Genomic DNA, 21730 nt, shown 5'->3' with positions numbered 1-21730 from the left:
AGTGTGGTCCATTTAACAACTAAAAGGGAAGGAAGTTAGAAATGCAGAATTTGATACATGCTTCCAGTGAATGTCAACACCGATTAAATGTTCCAATACCTATTGGAACTGATTTGTGAAGGCTTTTTGAAGATGCTTGGACTATGAGTTCCTCCACAAATGCAGCTTGCTAGTTGTAGTTCGTGCTACAAATGGGAAGCAAATTGTTTTACATGGACCTTCATAATGTGTTCTGTTTGTACACACATTGCAAAGTAGATAAAAGTAAAATCAAATGGCAGTAATGGTGTGGTGAATTCATTTGGGTTGACTTTCTCTCTCATTAAGCAATTTTTATATTCCATCGCCAAACGATCTCCAGTGAGACATCTCTGTTTGAAATGGAATTGGCCCGAGCTTATCATTTTGTTCTTCATAACTCATCCCTTTACCACTGGGGATCAGCCTCGTTGCCCCTAGTGTATCCATACCAGTAAATGTGTTATATATCAAAGTAAAGGATGGTAGCTATTTTCAAGATTATTGGTTCAAATTCACCATGGTTGTGCAAAACATTTCCAGGGTTTCATCAAAAACCTTGGTTTTGCCAACCTGCTCCTAATACTCTTCGTAATTAAAATGGCTGGGTGAGTTCATCCAGGAAAGAGTATACATTCCATTCCAATACATGAGAATTTCCATGTGTAGGTGACATCCATAGAACTCTATTTGGTTAAGATACTCTGTACAGAGTGGTGATCGTTTTCCACATTGTCAGACATTTCCACATTTTCCACTTTGTTAGTCACAAACAAAGGACCGAGCCCTGTCCTGAGGATGCGGGAGGACATTACTTGATGGAGTAGTGCAGCAAGAGCTAGGTGTTCAGTGCAGTGCAGAGATAGTATGGTTGGTGTTGATATGAGGATGCTATCCTGCAAATTCCCCAAAAATACAATGTAGATTAAAAATCCTGTGAAATGCTTTGAGATGTTTCAGCCATTATGCCCTGAATCTCTGGAACACTCTCCCCCAATCCCACCGCCTTGCTCCCTCTCTTCCCTCTGCCAAGTCCCACCTGAAAACATTACTTTTCAACCGTGCTTATGGTCACCTCCCACCACCACCACCCATTGAGCAGATTCTAGTCAAAAGCAATGCTGGAAAGAATTCCTATGCCTTCCAACTTTGTCTTATCATTTTACATGTACCGAACCAGACACCGTTATAGAATGGTATCTCTCTTCTCTCTTTCCTTCCTGAGCCCTAACCTATGTTTTATTGCACACCACAGCATACATTTTTTTGGGGGGGGGATCTGCCAAGTGTGACACATGCAGAAACCCATCACCATGCTTAAGAGTATCCAAAACAAGCTGAGATTTCCAGGCATCCCATGTCAGCTCCATGGAAATCCCAGAGATAGATTGTTGGAATGGTATGCACACTTTCTCCCTGGAGGGACACATCCTGCTTAGCGAATTCTAGAAAGTGTTAGACACAGGTTGGCAAGAGCCAAGGCTTGGGGACCCCAGAGTGTGTGTGGGGGTACTGCTGAAGTCTAACCAACTAAAACCGCATAGCTTGCCATTGATGTTGCTGTCTGGCAAGCTTTCCTGCTGCTTGTCCAGCTAGGACCACCCTACCTGTTAGGCTTTTGGCTTGCAGGGTTAGCAGAAGCTGAGTGGGATGACTCCCTGCCCCCTGTGAGTGGTCTGCCCTTTCAGGTTCTGCCGATGAACCAGGCTGGCTGTGCTGTCATCAGCCATCCCCTCGAATACTGCGGACCTGCCTGGCTTAGGAACTGGTCTACTGAGAAAGCCACAGAGGGCTGGCTCGACTCCGACATCCCATCGCCAGGCATGTCACTTTGGAGTTAGTTCAGCTCCAAGGAGACCCCGCTTAACATACATTGTGGTTGCAGATCAAGAAAGGGACCCAATTGGCTGAGAAGCATTGTGAGACAGAGTGAAAGTTGTTTGATTCCATTCTAAGACTTTGTTTAAAAAAATGTTCTGCAAGACAAGCTGCAGCAAAAGAAAGCGGATTGGACCCTGTAATGAAAACAAAATAGAAACAAATAAGAAAATCAATTGTCACAAAGCCAATTGTATATCTAACCTGGTATGTGCTACATCGTTGGGATGAAATCCTGTTCTCAGTATGGGTTCTGATGTAGGAACGCCAACCGTGTATGGACAACCCTTTCGTTATCGTCTCCTTGGAAGTGGGGGAAAGGGGAGGGTAGCAAGGGCTTCCTGGGGTTGAACTGACTTTGAGGAGTCACACCTGGCAAAGTTGGGCAGTCTGCAGTAATCTGAGACATTGTTCCTGGGTCACCATCCTGTCTGGCTCTTAGTGAGACTTGGAGCTGCAGACATGACCTCATCTCTACCAGGTAAAGCATAAACAGGTGGTTGGAACAGTACCATGAAACTTACCAATGCTTTGTACTGACAAGCTGTGCAGTTATTATTAACATTATAATATAATAATAATAATAATCCTTGCATTTGATATAGCGCTTTTCACGTCAGGAGGACGTCCCAAAGCGCTTCACAGAACACACTGTAAAGTGAATTGACTGTATATTTGTGGGCAAACGCGGCAGCCAATTGCGCACAGCAATGTCCCACAAACAGTCGTAGATTGAAAATGACCAATTTATTATTGTTTTGGTTTTTGGAGGGATTATTATTAGGCTCTGTGTGGAGTAAGGAAACTTGCCCAAGGTTTCGCCCTGCCTGGAATATTGTCTCATTTCAGTAGAATTGAGCTGAACACCACAGATTGAACTAAACTGAAGCTTCTGCTTGATGTGACTTGTTACATACGTTGTAATGGTAATAATCCTTACATTTTTATAGTGCCTTACTATGTTGTCGAGAGGTCGTCTCAATTTACAGGATTTACTTTTAAGTGTAGTGATTATATTTTGTAGATGAATGCGAGAGAAGGGAAACGTTAACCGTTCGGTCAAGTATCAGTCATTCGGGTTGACATATGACCAATTGCGGCTTCTTTTCGGTTTGCATGTGACGGCCTCGTTATCTGCTGCGACCGTTAGACTTCGGAAGTATGGTTGCATTGCGGCCAGTGCTGCCAGTGCAAGAGAAAACTATATCTGGGAAATTGCTAGGCGAGACAGTGTATTTTTCAGCTGTTTCCTTTATTTCTTTGCAATATACCCTCTAAGACTTCAAAGCAGCTTAGGATTTTTTTATATATATATATATGTTTTGGTACGTGCAGTTCAGTTACTGGTGCTCAATGAGCTGGCAAATTAGACGACTAACAGTACCAGTTTTATGTTTGCTGGATGTTCTTGGCATTTGAAACAAAAGTTTGCTACAGGTGCATGTTTATGTCTCCACTCATCCATGCCCAGTGTTCCCATGCCCAGCAGCTAAGATCGAAACCTCTTGATAATTTCCCCCCCCTTCAAAACCTCAGAGTGAATTCTGCGGCATGCTCTGTGGTCCAGGCCTGCTCCGGAGGAGTTTGCCCAACAAGTACGCCCGGTAGCTTTGTGCACATCATGTTCGTGCATGTACTGAGGCTCTGTTTAAACGTGCCAAATCCCCTCAGCAAATGTTCCGATAAATGATGTTGACTCTTGTTGTGTGGTTTTGTGTGTTTGTTTTCTTCTGCAACGCTGTCCATTTTTTTAGTGCATTGAGTTAATATGATGTAGGATTGGGAGTGGGAAAGGAGAAAAGAGAGAGAGAGAGGACAAGACCATCTGTTTAATATGTTGCTTTGTTGTGTTTTTTTGTTAAATGTACAAATGTAACTTTGTTGGTGTGTTTCACTGATCTCACCATTGCCAAGTTCTTTGTTAGAAACTATCAGAGTCCTTAGCTTTTATGGAATCATGAAAAGAGATGGATTAGAACATCAATGGCCTATTTGATCTTTCGCTTGTGAAACGTGGGTATTATGGTATGGCAGCTCGGCAGAATTGATTGACAATTCCCGTTGTGCCCTATTTTGGTATCTGGGTATGCTGCAAAAAAACACACATCAATAATACGAGGGTTCTGTGTGCAACCCCACCTGGCCACAGTGGTGTTTTGTACTGAGTACTGAGCCACTATACAGTAAATCACTGAAACTCTCGTCCTCCCTGAGAGGCACTGCAGCAGCAATCACTGCGGCCTGTGTCTGAAAGTCTAATATTAGAATACATAGAGCTACAGAGTGATAGAGTGCAGAAAGGGCCATTTGGCTCATTTAGTCCATGACGGTGTTTATACTCCAAACAAACCCAAAAGTAATTTTATTTTTCGCCATCACACGCCTTTTTTTCTTTAATGCTAGTAATATCACAGTGTAGGGATACTTTAATACAGTGGTAGGGGTGGGTGGGAGAAGATACTTGTCATTTCTACTGATAACTGTAAAATATATAATGGCTACTGAGGCAAGTTCTGTGAAATAAAACTATATTTTCCAAGCATTCGAGCAACTTTAGAGCCATGAGGTATTAGGCGGTTAGCGAAAGGGCAGAACATCGGAATTAAAAGATCTAATAAACTGGTGGAATAGGTTTGATGGGCTGATTGACCTCTTGTTCCAGTTTTCCTATGTGAAAACGCGCTGTACAAATGTAATCTTGTTCCTAAGATCAGCTAAGACAAATAATATTAAAAATAATAAATAAAATAATTCTTGCATTTGATATAGTGTTTTCATGTCGGGAGAATGTCTCAAAACACTTGACAGAATATGCTGTAATGTGTAGTGACTATATTTTGTAGGCAAACGCACACAGTAATGCCCCACAAACAGCAATGGATTAAATGACCAATTTTTTTCGAGGATGGATTGTTTTGCCAGGACACCGGAAAAACTCTCTTTAATCACTAAGCTTTGTTACAACCAAATCTTTTTTTTTTTGTTACTGTTTTGAGGGGAAATAAGGAAGATTAAATGTTTTTGTGAAGTCCTCTTTCCCTCCCTTGTGTTTCTCACAACCACTGGGCCTGACTGACACAGTATTTAGTGGGAGTCATTATTTGGGCTGTTTCCAGTAAGCTTTGTTAGGGAGTGTGGCTGCAGGGAACAAGTTCTTTTGAGTTCTGCATGCCAATCAGGGAGCTCCGATTTGCTTCATAAACTAATAATAAATATAATCCTTGCATTTGATATAGCGCTTTTCACGTCTGGAGGACGTCCCAAAGCGCTTCACAGAACACACTGTAAAGTGAATTGACTGTATATTTGTGGGCGAACGCGGCAGCCAATTGCGCACAGCAATGTCCCACCAACAGTCGTAGATTGAAAATGACCAATTTATTACTGTTTTGGGTTTTTTGGAGGTATTATTATTAGGCGTGTGGAGTAAGGAAACTTGCCCAAGGTTTCGCCCTCTGCCTGGAATTGAACTCAGGTCTCTCGCTTGCAAAGCAAGTGCTCTAACCACTGAGCTACAGGACTCCAACTAGTACTGCTTTCTGACACAGAGACTCATCGTGCATTGGTTTGTGATGTAGTTGTGAAGCAAAACCAAAATGTTTGCATACAGCAATGTCCCACAAAGAGAAATGAAGCGAATGACCAATTTCATCTGAAGGATTGCTGGCTAAGGCAAACGGGAGAAACCATTTTTTCTTTTCCACAGTGCCGTGGGATTTCTAATGTCCACCTGAACAGACAGACTGGACCTCGGTTTAAAATCTCATCTGAAGGATGCATGGTTGAGAGAGTGAAGTTAAATGCTTAGGGTGCCCAATACTTTCCATTAAGGACTATTTTTTGTACTTATAGAAAAGGGAAGAGTACTTTTGGCATCAGTTATCCATCTTGCTGGAGCTTGATGAGTGAGACCATCAAAATGTTACAACAGTCATTTTTGAGTTAGTCTGAGGACAAATAGATTCCATGTTAAGGAAAGGAAAGGTCATTCGCTTTCTTTAACTTATAATATTGCATAATAATAATGTCTTGAAATATCTGGCCTGCTATAACCCAAAGCAAGCATTTTGGAGAACAGATTTTGTTTTTAGTGCTTTCAATCTCTTAAATTATTTAGTAGCCGGTAACTTTACCCTCAGTAAACCATTGGATAAGATTTAACCAGCGTGCAAGCTGCAAGGCAGGCCCTTTCTCTGTGTTTAAATGTTAGTGTGCCCAATTATTTTTCTAAGTTTTCTCCCCATTGGCATATGCCTTGGTTGGGATATGGCCCCAGTTACCGCATGCTGGGGTGTGGTTCCAAGGTCACTGGTTGCCCTCTGGCACCCACCCAAGTGTGAGCCTTGGCAATGAGTGTCAGCAGGCTATTTGACTGTAGAGGATGTCACAGTTGAGTCTGCGTCCATCTCACCTGGCTGCCACACATGTACACTACCAGTAGAGGGTCCAGGAGCAGGAGTGTCTGCTGGTTTTCCCCTCCCTAACCCTGGGAAAGCCGGAACTAAATTAACTCCTCTCTGCATCACTGGCTGAGACAAGCAAATTCAAACCAGGATTCAAACAAGCAAACTCCCATTCCGTAAACTGCAGCTTTGGCTGCTACATCATCGGGACTGCCCTCTATAGACCCTTGCTAACATCATCCTTTCTAACGTAGCTTCAACACCTGATTCGTACTCTGCTAGAGTTGAAGAATTAGTTGTTGTGCAGACTGGAATAGCAATAGATTTGTTACCAGGCTAACTGATCGGAGCATTTTTTAATCTCCTTTTCAGTGTTTGCTGATCAACAGTTGCCACTGTTTTTATTTCAGCCGGCAAAACCATCCCCGGAAAAGTTGGACTCTTCAGCTCATGGGCCGTCAAAACAGGATAAGGAGGCGATTGCTTTGAAAGAGGCTTTAGTGGCTGGAAAGGTGGATTTGGTTGGAGAAATACTGAATTCTGGTAATCCATTTCTGTTCATACTGATCTAATCATCAGTTTTATGTGATAGTTCCCATATACACTTTCTTGGCTGCAGGTTGTGGGGCAGTGCAGTTGGCAGATGTTTCCATAGTTGAGGGTTGTGCTGTGGACGGACCATTGATGTAGGAACAGGAGGGCTTTTAGCCCATCCAGCCTGCTCCTACGATTTATTCAAAACACAGGGATGGAATGGCTTTTGTGAGATGTCCTCTTTCTGTTAATCTTATTTTGTTTTCTGCATAAGCTGAGCATCCATCACCCCTTTGTTGTGAAAATGTCTCAAAGACCTTCACAGGATTTACTGTGAAATGTAATGACTATTTGTGGGCGAATGTGGCAGCCAATGTGCACAAGGATTCTGTGTGCGGATGCGATTCAATTACATGGAGAGGTTCCTTGTTCTTTGACAGATTATTTGATCCTTCAAAGTGGGCACTTACACCGCCTGTTTGTGTGGGATGTAAAAATGTCACAAAAGCTGGCTTCATCAAGGTGTTTTGATCAATGTTTTTCATCAATGGGACGCGGAACTTGGCATAAAGCAGCATGTTCTTGGGTTATTAGGGCATCCCAGATATAACGGTCCTTCTCCCCCTCCCCACCCCCCATGAATGTGATTTGCTTAAAGCGCAGGTTTGCTGTGGACTTGTGCTAACCAGATGTGCTTCGTGCAGGAAGCACTGTTGACCTCACTTTGTGAAGGATGTGACATTGGCAGCACTTCTTGCGCATAGCGTGTAGGAGGTGATGTTGGCAGTGACTTGGAAGTCAGCCATTTCTCATGCTGTGGTATATACTGTGGGGCCTGAGATATTAAACTCGGACGGCTGAGTTACTATACAAATGCAATTATGTTGTTGTTGCTGAGTTACAGCAACGGGATGCCCAGTATTTACAGCAGTTGCACCTGTAGGGGATGGTTTTGTGGCTGACTGCTATTACATGTCTGTGATACAGGAGATACAGAGTTTATTACGGAACTTATTTATAATTTGCACACCTACTCTTAAAATGTATTATAATTCGGATATTTCATGTGCAAAGTATATGATCAACTGAGATTAGGCATAAAGCATCAGTATGTGGCAGTAGAGTTGTCTTTACCTCTTTGTGTCGCATTGGATAAAAACCAATAGGAATCAAATTCATTCCAGTCTCGGTACCGACACTACTTTTTGATCTCACAAATAACTTTTGTAAGATACTTCTTGCACAGTCTTCTTTACAGTTTAAAATCTAAGGGTAAATTTGAAAACCTGTTTAAATTGTCATATTGGAAAAATATCTTCTCTAGGTAAACTTGAAAACATATTTGGTGAAATATGAATGGAAATTGTGGTGCAATATTTATTTATTTATTTACAGTTCTTCCTCCGTTTTATACGAGGTACGTGCACAGTCCAGGCTAAATAATAGTTCTTGTTGGTATAAATCAGCCAGAGACATGTTTGTCTTAAACATGCCCAATAAATATAACTGAATGATATTTTCTCAATGATATAAGAAAGGTGAGATTTTAGCCATTCTACCTCCACTCCCTGGAATTTCATCTTGGAGTCCCTCTTAGTTGCTTCCTCTCTCACCACTTTTAAGACTCCCCTCTCCGGTAACCTATCCATTAGGGCTTTGGCTTGGAGGGTTTTCAATCTCAGGGTTTTCCATCACCCTTTGATTTTAACGACTGGTTGGTTCATTGGGAAGTTTGGTCTGACTCATTTTTTGGCACATCCCGTCGGAAAACTGTTCAAATGCTGCCGTAAATGCAGAGTTTGCTGATATTGCAGACCCGTCAGCTTTTGAAACTCTTCCCTTCACAAGCTGCAGATCATGCAAAACTCTGCAGCTCATGTACTCTCATGCACCAGGCTCTGCGATCCCATCACTCCCACCCTCGCCCGACTCCACTGGCTCCCCATCCCCCAGAGGATTGAGTTCAAGATCCTCGTCCTCACCTTTAAGGCCACCCATGGCCTTGCCCCCTCCTACCTCTCTGACCTGCTGACTCCCCACCAACCAGCCTGATCCTTCCGTTCAGTGGGCTCCGGTCTACTCCATTTCTCCCGCTCGACCTGCCCTAACATCGGTGGCCGGGCTTTTAGCCTGTCTGCTCCACACTCTGGAACTCCATCCCACGGTCCCTTCACCTCGCTTTCTCCATTGCCTCCTTCAAGGCCGGTCTCAAGATCCTTCACTTCGATCGTGCCTTCAGTCGCTCAACCACCTCTCTGCCTTCCCTCACACCTACACCACCCCTTCCCCATGCTCGGGCCCCGACACGTGATTGTTCAGCGCTTTGGGACGTCCTACCGACATGAAAGGCGCTCTATAAATGTAATTTTGTTGTTGTTGAAAGAGTCGGAGGAAGCTTACAGTACAGGAGAAAGACACTTGGCCCTTTGTCCCTGTACTGGTCCTAGCTCCCCCAAAAGAGCCTGCCTGACTGGATAATTGAGCTCTCTTATTCCCATTGGGATGTTTGCATGTTTCAATCGGACAAGTAGTCTTTGAATTCGTTGAGTTCCTCTCCACCCTGAACACAGAGAGATGCTGTGGAAGCAAATCTCTGTTGTGTGGGTGTCACAAATATTATAAAGAGTAAGGTAGCTCAGCAATTCAGATATGACCATTCAACACAGCAGATCCCAATTCCGACGAAGGGTCAAATCACATCTAAAATATTGACCTACCTTCATCTGATCCTGATCACACGCTGTGCATTTCTGGCATTTTCTGATTTGAATGCTTTTTCCTCTGAAACTGAACAGGCTGAGTCTGCTGGGGAAATGGTTTACTTCATGTTCCGTGCAGGATACTGTGCCAATCTCACATTAATGTACCATGTGACTGATCATTAATAGCATAAATTAGATTTGGATTTAACATTTTAGCAAGTCCCAATGGCTTAAAAGCACTTTCTCTGAAGTGCAGTGATTGTTTTGTTAAAATATTAACAGCTAATCTGCACCGACAATGTCCTCAGACAGAGGAGTGACCAGGAAATCAAGAAAATCTCTGCTCTTAAGACTACCCTTTTGCCTACAGAATGCACAGTCACTATATTTTACAATATATTCTGTGAATCATGTTGGGACACCTCCTGATGTGCAATGCACTATACCAAATGTAAGAACAGAAGCAACAAATTACATTTATATAGTGCCTTTCACATCAGGAGAACTTTCCAAGGTGCTGGACAGTTGAGGATTGGATTCGGGAGGGGTGGGAACGAAGGAGGCAGTGGAAGTGGAAGATGCCCGAAGGGTATGGTAATTTTAAATATAAGGATTATTATTAATAGTGCCATGTAATCTTTAATGCTCACCTGATCAGATTTAACACATTGTCCTCAGGAAAAATAAATACTGGGTGTACATGTTATTGAAAAAATAGAAGCTTTGTTCACAAGATCACAGGGTTTGTTTGAATGAAGAAGGCCATTCAGCCATTTGATTCCTGTCGTCCAGAATACCTACCATCCATCCATCACAGTATAAATTGTTTTTTAAAAAATGAGTCCAGTGTCCTGGCTGCAGCCACCCTTGCTGGTAGCCTTTCCAGTCTTTAATTAAAGAACCCCTAGTAAAGTAGCACTTCCTGGGGTCTCTCCTGAAATTGCCCTTTGCAACACAAAAAGTATGCCCTCTTGTTGTATTGTTCTGGGGCATTGTAAAGTATTGTTCAGGATTTACTTTCTCAGTCCCTTTTTTTAAAAATATTGTACACCTCCACAAAGGGTCCTCTGAGATGTCTTCTCTGAACACTAAAGAGCCCTAGCTTGTCTAATCGTTGTTCATAGCTCATTCGGCACAAAATGCACACAGTCACACTACTTTACAAGATAGCCTGTGAAGTGTTTTGAGATGTCCTGATGATGATAATAATAATAATTCTTGCATTTGATATAGCGCTTTTCACGTCTTCTAGACGTCTCAAAGCGCTTCACAGAATATACTGTGATTTGATTGTATACTTGTGGGTGAAACGCGGCAGAAAATTGCGCACAGGTGCGTCCGACAAACAGTCGTGCATTGAAGTGACCAATTTATTATTTTTTTTTCTTAAGGGATTATTATCAGGCGTGTGGAGTAGGGAAACTTGCCCAAAGTTTCGCCCTGCCGGGAATCGAACCCAGGTCTCTCGCTTGTGAGGCGAGTGGTCTAACTACTGAGCTACAGGACTCCACAATGATATAGTACCTTATCACTGATGATGTGATATATCAAATGCAAGGATTATTATTTTTGTTATTGTCATTATTCCAATAGGTTTAAAGCATAAACTTTCAGTGAGTCTCTGAACACTTGCATCATTTGGTTGTTACAGGAGTAGATGTGGAAATACAGTTCAGGTTTGGATGGACACCTTTGATGTATGCCGCAAACGTAGCTAACTTGGAGATGACACGCCTTCTGCTGGATAGAGGAGCTGATGCAAGCTTTGCAAAAAGTAAGGTACTTTTGTTCTAATACTTTGAGTCTACAGGTACTTTGGTGGAATGCATATTTAATGCCTGTAATAAAGAAAGAACTTCCATTGTTAAAGAGCCTATAAACATCAACGTCTCAAAGTGCTTTACAGCAATCGCAGTCATGTGTAGTGATTGATTTTTGTATGGAAACACAGCAGCGCTCTGAGATGCTGTTCTGTGTGAAAGGCTCCATATAGATATATCCGACTTTTTACATCCACCTGGAGAGGCAAATGGACCTCAGTTTAATGTCTCATATGAAGGATAGTACCTCAGACAGCATGCTGCTGCAGTGCTGCATTGGAGAAACAATATGTGCTCAGGCTCTAAATTGGGACCTGAGCCCATAACCTTCTGTCCCAAAGACAGGAGTACTACCAGGTGAGCCACGCTGACACCCATTACAACTGTGGCATCAATGAAGTAGCTCGGACTGCATTCCGAACGACAATGAAAATCTTGACTATGGAATTTTTAAATCGAAATGATACACATCTTGCAAAATTACCCTAAAAGATTTGTCAGTGGTAATTCTAATGGGGGGGGGGGAGATGGAGAGCTTTCATAGGGACTATCATGCCAGTGGTTCATTTGTGGTTTTGAATGACGTTGTGTGCAGAATGGATGGACGTCATTTCAATTTATAAGAAACAGCTTTGTAAACTGAGCAAGCAACTCACAAAGAAATGAACCCGTGTGTTTGTTTACGCAAATTAATAGAAGTGTTTGCCTCAATGAGGACTCCCACTGTTGGAAGCCAGTTAGAAATAATTCTCTGCCGCCAGGTGCAGCATGTGGTCAGACAGGCCAGCAGGTTATAAGATTGAATCCTGGTCTGTGTTGTGAGGAGATATCAGCTAGTAGAGTTGCAATTGACCTCAGTGCCCACGGGCAGGGAGGGATGAATTAGCCTGTGTTTTTGTACCTCATTTCTATTCAACAGCCATTTGGAAGGAATATGCGTGTGTGGATAGAGTGTGTGAATGTATGGACTCTTAAAAGTGAACTCTTAAAAGTTTTTATTGAATCGGTTTCCACTACCCTTTCAGGTAATGCATTCCAGATCCGAACAACTCGCTGGGTGAAATTTTTTTTCCTAACCTCCCCTCTTTCTTTTAACAACTATCTTAAATCGGTGTCTTCGGGTTACTGACCCACATACCAGTGGAAACAGTTTTTCCCAGTTCAACCTATCAAATCCTCTCATGATCTTGAAAACCTCTATTAAATCCCATCTTAATCTTCTCTGCTCTAGGGAGAATAATCCAAGTTTTGCTAACCTCTCCTCATAACTAAGTTCCTTCATTCCTGGTACCATCCTGGTAAACCTCCTTTGCCCCATGATGGGACTTAGAACACATATAGTCCAAGCTGACACTCCAATGCAGTCCTGGGGTGTGCTGCATTGTCAGAGATGGCGGTGTTCAGATGAAATGGTAAACATCCTATGGGATTGTTCGAAAAGTGAAGGGAGTTTCTCTCAGTGTTCTAGCCAACAATCCCCCAAATAAAATTGGTCACTCACTTCATGGCTGGTTGGGGGAACATTGCCAGGCGCAAATTGGCTGCCATGTTTGCCCAGAAGAGATAGTCACTGCACTTTACAGTGTATCCTGTGAAGCGTTTTGGGATAGCCACCTGATATGGAAGGCTCTATGTGAAATGTAAGTATTATTACATCCAACAACAACAGGGATAGTGACATCGACACTGTTCCATTTGGCTGTTCGGTGTTGTGTAGTTTGATGCTGAACAGCCAAGTGAGACATCAGTTTAATGTCTCATCTGAAGGATGGTATCTCAGGCAATACAATGCTGCCTCATTCTTGCACTGGAGTACCAGATTAAACTCGGTGCTTGAACCTGCACCCCTCCTATTCCTCTCTGCTATACCCCTTTGTTCCCTTCTTCATCATGTCTGCATCAAGTTTACACTTAAATACATTGGTGCAATTTGCTCCATCCACAAGTTGTAACGTTTAAAAAGAAGCCAAGCAAGAGTGGCATTTGCTAGGACATTGGAGCTTCACTGTGTCAGAGGCTGATCATGTCTCCATCCTTTGCCACTTGTAAGTGTTGTGAATCTGCATCAAAATTAATAACAATATAAATCTATAATAAGTAGAGCTGCCATTTCATTGAAATTAGTGCAAAATCGGATAAAGTTGAGTTATTTGCTTTGACCCACGTGCATCAGCAAGACTGATTGGGACTGGACTTGGTTGGCCAGAGATGCTGCAAACATAAACAAAACTGAGTCAAATTGAGCATGGAATTAAACCCAAAATTGAGAGCAGTTTAAAAAAGCAGTCATGTTGGCTAATTGGGTTTGTAAATGGCTATGACGTAGGTGAATCTATAATCATGAGGCTACTTTATTGTAGTGTGTATATTTTTAGTTCCCTTGTAAATCCGGTTTCTTTTTCAAATTGAACACATCTGTGAACATCAGTGACCTGTGCCTAGGACATTCACTCAAGTAATTTGCAGTTATTGAACTGCTGAGCATTGCAAGTACTGAACAGATGGTTAAGGGTATGGTGAACGGGGTAATTGGTGCTTGGGGCTTCAAAGAGAAATCATTATAGTTCATACTTCAGACCTGCAATTCCGCTGCATCATAAAACCATATCACCTGCACTGAGAAGTTATAGTAACATCACTGACAAAGTTCTCTACTTCCACTTAAATTTGATGTTGTGCCTTATCACATTGCAGAAAATTTCAAAGTACTTCACAGGATTGACTCTAAGGTCTAAGTGACTGAGTGTTTGTAGGTTTCATATAGACTATTACTCTTACTTCATAATAGGCTATTGAAAACATGGTGGTTTGTGCAAACAGTGTGACTTTTGAGAGAACCTTTCTTGCTTAATTTGACTGAACCTAGTTTAGAACTTTGTGCACTGTAAACATGAATTTGTTGTTTTGAATAATTTGTTAAATAGTCATTTTACTTTCAGGTCCCTTTTAGTGTTTATACACAGCGAGCAAGTCTATAGAATCTTGCATGAGATTTTAGTGTTGATAATAATTGGCCTTGCATTTTATACAGTGCCTATGATATCCTCAAAACATCTTGAAATGCTTTGCAGGGGTTTTACTGTAAAGTGTTTGTTTGTTGGTGAATAATAATAATAATCCTTGCATTTGATATAGCATTTTATCACGTTGTTGAGACGTCTCAAAATGCTTCACAGGGTATACTGCATAGTGGATTGACTGGTCAAAATATGGTAGTCAGTTTGCATACAGCTATGTCCAACAAACAGCCATGGAGTGAGTGACCAATTGTATTTGGAGAATTGTTGGCCAGAACACTGGGAGAAACTCCTTTCTCTTTTCAAATTGTGCCACGGGATCTTTAACGTCCACCTGAACAGGCATTTGGAACCTCAACAACAACTTGCATTTATATAGCACCCTTCCGGCCGGTTTAATGTCTCATCCAAGGGACGGTACCTCCGATAATGCAGTTATTAGATAGTTCCATTGGGAGAGTTAGCACTTGTACAGACATGATGAACTAAAACAGCCTCCTCCTGAGCTGTAAACGTTCTATGATTCTATAGGGTGAATTGGGCTTTCTGGTTTAAAATCTGCAGATCAGTATACTGTGCTGATGGCTGCCTGTGCGAACCGTGAATCGGAAGAAAATGTGGTGAAATGTGTGGATTTGCTGCTGTCCAGGAATGCCAATCCAAATACTCTCAACAGGTAGGAACTCTTGCTTTTCGACTTAAGCAGGGAGGGGCAGTCAAGATTTTCAAGCTGTTTGCAAGATTATCCTGGAAATTTAAGATAGAATAAATCTATGAACCAAACCACAGGAGAGGTATGGATGAAGAAGGCCCTTCGATCCATTTAATCACGTCCAAGGTGAGGCCGCTTGGCTTATCAAGCCCACTCCTTCCACATACCATACAAAATCTGACCAGTATTTGGGACAGATTCGCTTATCTTAAATGTTTTACGTACAAGAGAGAAATTGAGGCTACCTCATTGAGGCCCAAGTGGGGCATTGGGAACATTTGACCCAGGAGAGTGCCATTGGCAGTCTCTTTGCGGAGGTCTATGAATAGTAGTGCCCTGCCTTCTCATACGAAGATTGTGTGGATGCAAGGAGTTTACCAACACGGGCACGGTAGACTGAATGACTTCCTCCTTCTATGCTGTAGGTGTCTTTGGTTCTAACCGCCTATGCACCAATTTGTTCACACACATAAATTTGGTAATTAAACCACATTATGGTTTACCTGCTCTGTACTGGTCAAACATGACTTGCCCAATCTGTACTTGAAATTTAAATTGACTTTATCTAGCTCAAAAGGGGCCTCTGGTGGTAGAAACATCATATTGTAGTGCTGTGTTTTCTGGACTCTTTTAATCTAGAGAATGTGTTTTAATAGGAAAGAATTTCAGTGTCTCACAGTGGCTTTTTTTTGTGTCACTTTCAGAAACCTAATGACTCCACTGATGTATGCAGCCAGAGAAGGGCACACGCAGACCATTACACTGCTGGTGGCCCATGGAGCAGAAATCAATATTAAAGATGAGAAAAGCTTCACAGTAGGTCATTTGGGCAAAATGCCATTGGTTTTGGTTTGGAAAACAAAGCTTGCAAAGTGTTTGAAAAGTGTTTCAGCAACATGGTCTATTGCGCAGTAACAATACAGCATTGAGATTTGTAAAGGGTAGGGATATGTTGTGCTTGGAACATCACCAGGAGTAAATAATATTCTGCGGGTTTGTTTCGTGGAGTGAAACGCGATGCTTTTTTGTCGTGTTATCGTTTTCCAGATTCGGGTACCCAGTCAACTGCGTTGAGCACTTTGAGACATCCTGACGATGTGAAAAAATAATAATCCTTGCATTTGATATAGCACCTTATCAAGTCATTGAGACGTCTCAAAGTGCTTCACAGAATATACTGCAAAGTGAATTGACTGTATATTTGTGGGCGAGAATATTCTTTAAATATAAGTATTGGAAAGAAAGGCGCTATATAAATGTAAATTATATTATGAATTTTTACTGACTAGTGAAAGAATGTGCATTAGTGAAAGAAAGTGCATTATCTTTACTGTGGATTTTATTTTATATCCAACATCGATGGGTAGGATACACCAATCAGTTCAGCTCTTAAGAGAAAATCCCCCAATTAATTATTTGTTTGCAAGCGATCCTCCTGGTCCTCTTGGCTCTAAAAGGTCTGAATGAACAGTTTTGAAACGAAAAAATTACTTTGATATTCTACCACGTCTCTCAGTTGACTTCTTTTCTTTCATAATTAGGCACTTACGTGGGCAGCAAGTCAAGGCCACAAGAGTGCAGTGCTGAAGCTAATTGAGTTAGGAGCTGATAAAACACTGAAGACCAACTGTGGAGAGACAGTGGCTGACATTGCCAGTAAAAATAAGCATTTTCAGGTAAGCACTAAACTATTGTCATCTTCATTAAAAAGATTGGATGTAGTCACCTTATCTTGACCATGAACTCACCAATGTCCAGTATACCTAGTGTTGCACTGCACAGCGCTTTTCCTCCCTAGGCCATGGTGGGGAGCATTGATAACTCAATTAGAAGAGCTAAGAATTCCTCATATTGCATTTCGAGAATGAGGAGGATCTTGGTTTCTCTCTTTAAACAAAACATACTTTGTGTTCCAAAATAAGAGCTGAATTTCACCAGAGCCCCCAATATAATAATAATCCTTAACATTTTTGTATAAGAAGGAATGGCTACAAGGGGCTCGACTGACCTATTGAGTCTCCACGAACAGCATCTCCTCTAGACCCGGACCGTCTCCTGCGGCGTTCCTCAGGGCTTTTCCTTAGTTCTCACCTCTTCAATATCTACATGCTCCCTCTTGGTGACATCATCCAGACATGGGGTCAGCTTCCATATGTGTGCAGGCCATCTCTAGTTCTCTGCCTCCCCCTTGACTCCAGGACCATTGCCTTACCTCTCAGGACGTTGAGACCCTCATCCACACATTCATTATATCTAGGCTCGACTAAGCCTACTCCCTGCTTGTCGCCCTTCCTAACGCTTCCCTCCACAAGCTGCAGATCATTCAGAACTCAGCAGCTTGTGTCCTCTCCTGCACCAGGCTCAGTGACCCTATCACCCTCGCCCAGCTCCACTGGCTTCCCATCCCCAGAGGATAGAGTTTGAAATCCTCGCCTTCAAAGCCCTCAACGACTTTGCACCTTCCATCTTCTGTGACCTGCTCACTCTACACCGACCTATCCGCTCCCTCCGCTCAGTAGCCAGCTCCATGACCTCCGTCCTGCCCTCCACCCTCCACCAACATCCGGGCCTTCGGCCTCTCTGCCTCCACCCTTTGGAGCTTTATTCCATAGTACTTTCTCCTTGCTCCCTCCGTTGACTCCTTCAAGCTACATCTCAAGACCCTGCTCTTCGGCCACACCTTCGTTCACCCTCCTATCCCTACCCACCCTGCCCTCCACCCCTCCTGATCCCAACCCCCTGCACAGGACTAAATCCCCGATTGTTCAGCGCCTTGGGACGTCCTCATGACGTGAAAGGCTCTTTACAATGTATTTTTTTGTTGATGTTGTTGAGTCAGTGACGTTGACTCCATGTAGATCATGTACCCCTGGGAATGGGAAGTTGGTAGAGGGGTATTCCGAAAGCATGAGATCAAATGGGTCAAAGGTCCTTTTTTTGCACATACTTCGCTTGAAACCAAAAACATCAAGTTATTTAAGAAAAAACTTGATGCATACATGAGGGAGAGAGAAATTGAGGAGTAGGAAAAAGGAGATTAGATGTGTGGAATGTAAATAACTGCACAGTGGAGTGTAATTGTTGTGCGATTGCTCTGAATGCTGGGTTAGACTTATTGTATTCCGGGCATGTCTTTTGCATTTGTCTAGATAGAATATTACAGTTCATAATGGTGTTTTGCCAGATTGTTCTAACTAATGCAGTGATCCTCTTCGTTTTTAAATTCATCTTCCTTTCATGTTCGAAATTTGGGGAGTGGAGATTTCCTGCCAATCTTCTCCCTTCCTTCCTTCTCCCCCAAAGACATTTGACTTCCTTTTCCTTCCATTTGGGTGTGGTTTCACAGGTGCCTCGCCCATTGTGGGGAGTGACCTGCTGCATATGTGGGCCACAGATGACGAAGATCATGAAATGACCTGGTCCTGGCCAACAATCCCCCAGATAAAATTGGGCATTCACTTCACGACTGTGTTTGTGACATTGGATGTTCTCAATGAAGTTTACTAGACTGACTAATTAATACAAACACAAACCAGACATTTAGATTTGTTTTTATCACCTCCCCAGCTGGCAGCATTGCTCACGGTGACTTCGAATTCATCTCTACTGGGAAAAATGCGGAATATATCTAAAGAAGAGGCTATTTTTAAATTCTTTAAAAATCAGTCAGGCTCAGGAAAGAACTGCAAAGTAAGGTGAGAACCACTGTGTTCAGAATCTCAATGTTGTTTCTATTGTCATTGTGTCTTTGACCTGAATTGGAAGCATTCCAATCGCACTGATGTCTAAATGATGAAGCTAAATATCAGCTTGTTTAAAATATGGCTTCAGTGCAGTTTTGCAATTTATAAAACAATTTATAGAGCGTCTTTCACCTTGGGAGGATGTCTCAAAGCACTTTAAACTACAAGGCTTTGTCACACAGAAATAATGGTCGAGTGGGAGTGATGACTAGACCTTCTCCAGAGAGTTATCCATTTTATATCTTGAGAGAAAATTGAATACGGTCTAAAATTCAGCGATTTCAAACAGGATTCCCTAAGATGCCTTATCAGGTCATGGAGTCCTGTAGCTCAGTGGTTAGAGCACTCGCTTTGCAAGCGAGAGACCTGAGTTCAATTCCAGGCAGAGCAAAACCTTGGACAAGTTTCCTTACTCCACACAGAGCCTAATAATAATCCCTCAAAAAAAACAATAATAAATTGGTAATTTTCAATCCATATGACTGTTTGTGGGACATTGCTGTGCGCAATTGGCTGTCGCGTTCGCCCACAAATATGCAGTCAATTCACTTTACAGTGTGTTCTGTGAAGCGCTTTGGGACGTCCTCCCGACGTGAAAAGCGCGATATCAAATGCAAGGATTATTATTATTATTATTATTGAAACGTCTCAAAGCGCTTCACAGGATATAGTGATGGTGTATTTTGTGAGTGTAACTGCACGTATGATATATAGGCAACCTTAGAAGCCATTATGCACCACATATACTAAACTGACCTGCGGAAACTCCTTATTCCTTACATAAGGAATCCCATTTGAAGTTCTTGTGTTTTAGATCCCATTTTTTGATGTAACCAATGATGAAAACTCATCACTTTACAGAGGATTCTCATTGCTAATTTCACCCTGCTTTATTCTTTTATTGATTGTAAGATTTCTTTTTGTGTTTATAGTTTCCCATCAGCGTTTGGGGACCTGGACCTGTTTCTATGTGGACTTGAGCTTGAACATCTTCAAGAGATATTTCAGGTACATTTGTTTGTTAGCAAGCTATTCTGCTGAACATTAATTGGTATTTTATGCAATCAGCAATTTTAAATAATATTTGAACTGTTTTGCCTCTATATACAATATATAAAAATGTTGCTTCTTAAACTTTTGGACGAATTTTCAAATGTTCCTCAAAAGTACAGTCAAGTTTCTTTTGTGCCAACGAGAGTCAACATCTTGATTTCTGTTACGGTTCATCATCTGACCTTTTCAAGCTGTAATGTTCTCGGGAGGGAAAGGGAAAAACCCATTATCTTAAGAGAGTTTGATCATAATGTGACTCTCTCATGAGTTCTTAATCTTAAAGCAATTTGAAAGATCTAGATGTTTGATTTCTGTCTATAAATACACAACTTAGTTTATGTATCTAATGGATTAAGAGTGAATTCTTTTTCACTCCAAGTGGCTGAACGCTTTCTCCAAAATATGGCTCATAAATGCAGTTTGGCTCATTGACAATAAATGAGAATATCCGCATAAGATAATTTGACTCTAAAATCTGTCCTTTGTTATAATTTCTAAAGGACCATGATGTATCCTTCAAATGTCTTCTGACAATGGGGAAAGAAGACATGAAAAAGGTTAGTTATGCCAAGCATGAGACCGTTTGCTTCAAAGATTTATCACTGCTTTAACTGATATTGAGATCCCAGCTTTCACTACAAAGACCAGGAATAATATTGGATTCATTGTCAACACAATTATTCTGTTTTGCACAAATAGGAGCTGTGCCATTCTTCAAATAATTGTTCATTTAAAGTACTTCAACACTCTTCCAAGTGCTGATGTGCAGTTTTCCATTGTTTGAGTCGCCAGTTACTACTCATGCATTAATATATGACCTGCACTGACAACACAGTTGCCATGTTATTCATGTCTGCTTTGTGGTATTTCTCTATGGGATTTGTCAATAATCCGAGTCTCATGAACAGGGTCTCCTTCCAGCAGGAGTTCCACTCAGACTAAGTTATTAAGGAATCCCATTTAGAAAATCCCTGTATCTCAAGTAAGACCACAATGGTTAACGATTATCATTTTAAGGTTAAGCACCAAGCATTACTCACTCCTTTCAACAAAGTTATGCTTTAGATTGCCCTCTCTGCCTCTGTAAACACTTAGTCACAATGTACAAAGTCACTTAACCTATTGGTTATTCACTTCATCATGGGTCATCATGGCTCTTTGTTGGACATTGCTGTGCACAAGTTACTTGCAGTATTCCCCTACAGAATACAGAGTACACTTTACAGTAAATCCTATGAAGCATTGTGAGCTGCCTTCCTGGACTTGAAACGTAATATGAACAATTATTAATAACCTACCTGGTGTGTGGTGAACAGCCGTAAACCTATTGAAGCATTTGATTTGATGCAATTCAGCTCACATGATACGTTGATACAGATTTTAATAACTAAGTATGTTTAACACCCAGATGTACAGCATGTTTCAGTGCAATGCATAAAAGCCAACATAAAATTAACGCCTTTAATTTGGCACGTTTAGTTCCATGTTAATGTGTACTTTCCATCACCTTACAATTGGATTTTGAATAAAGTCCTCAGTGAATTGCAACAATTAGAACAATGCACACAAATTCCTTTCATACAAACTCACTGGAGGTTAACGTCTAACTGGATTCATAAGAACCTAAGAACTATGAAAGTGCAAAGTTGTGGACGCAACTGTCCACAACTTTGCATTTTAGGTCCAGTTTTGTTTATAATCTTTCTTCACTTACCTAAACCTTTTCAGCGAGAATGTACAGCGTGAGTAAACTGAGTTAAGATTTCTGGTCGATAAACTTTCGTCAGACCTAACTCTTGGACGGCACTTTCAGTCATCATTTCCCCTCCCCATCCCACCGCCTTCAGCTC

The 21730-nt window shown here is 41.7% G+C and overlaps 1 protein-coding gene across 2 annotated transcripts in view; it reads left to right on the top strand.

Annotated features, from left to right (window-relative positions):
- asz1 (ankyrin repeat, SAM and basic leucine zipper domain containing 1) overlaps positions 1-21730 on the top strand; it is a 42015-nt gene that overhangs the window by 714 nt on the left and 19571 nt on the right. The window contains exons 2-9 of one of the 2 annotated variants that reach the window (XM_042335587.1): positions 6710-6842; positions 11187-11309; positions 14937-15048; positions 15789-15900; positions 16626-16760; positions 18652-18779; positions 19760-19835; positions 20381-20437. In XM_042335587.1, the coding sequence (XP_042191521.1) occupies positions 6710-6842; positions 11187-11309; positions 14937-15048; positions 15789-15900; positions 16626-16760; positions 18652-18779; positions 19760-19835; positions 20381-20437 (876 nt within the window). The remainder of the gene's footprint in view (positions 1-6709; positions 6843-11186; positions 11310-14936; positions 15049-15788; positions 15901-16625; positions 16761-18651; positions 18780-19759; positions 19836-20380; positions 20438-21730) is intronic. The other variant, XM_042335588.1, reaches the window with a different exon arrangement.

Source organism: Callorhinchus milii, unplaced genomic scaffold (assembly GCF_018977255.1).
Source record: "Callorhinchus milii isolate IMCB2004 unplaced genomic scaffold, IMCB_Cmil_1.0 Scaffold5, whole genome shotgun sequence".
Lineage (NCBI taxonomy): Eukaryota > Metazoa > Chordata > Chondrichthyes > Chimaeriformes > Callorhinchidae > Callorhinchus > Callorhinchus milii.
This window is presented reverse-complemented; position numbering and strand designations above follow the sequence as displayed.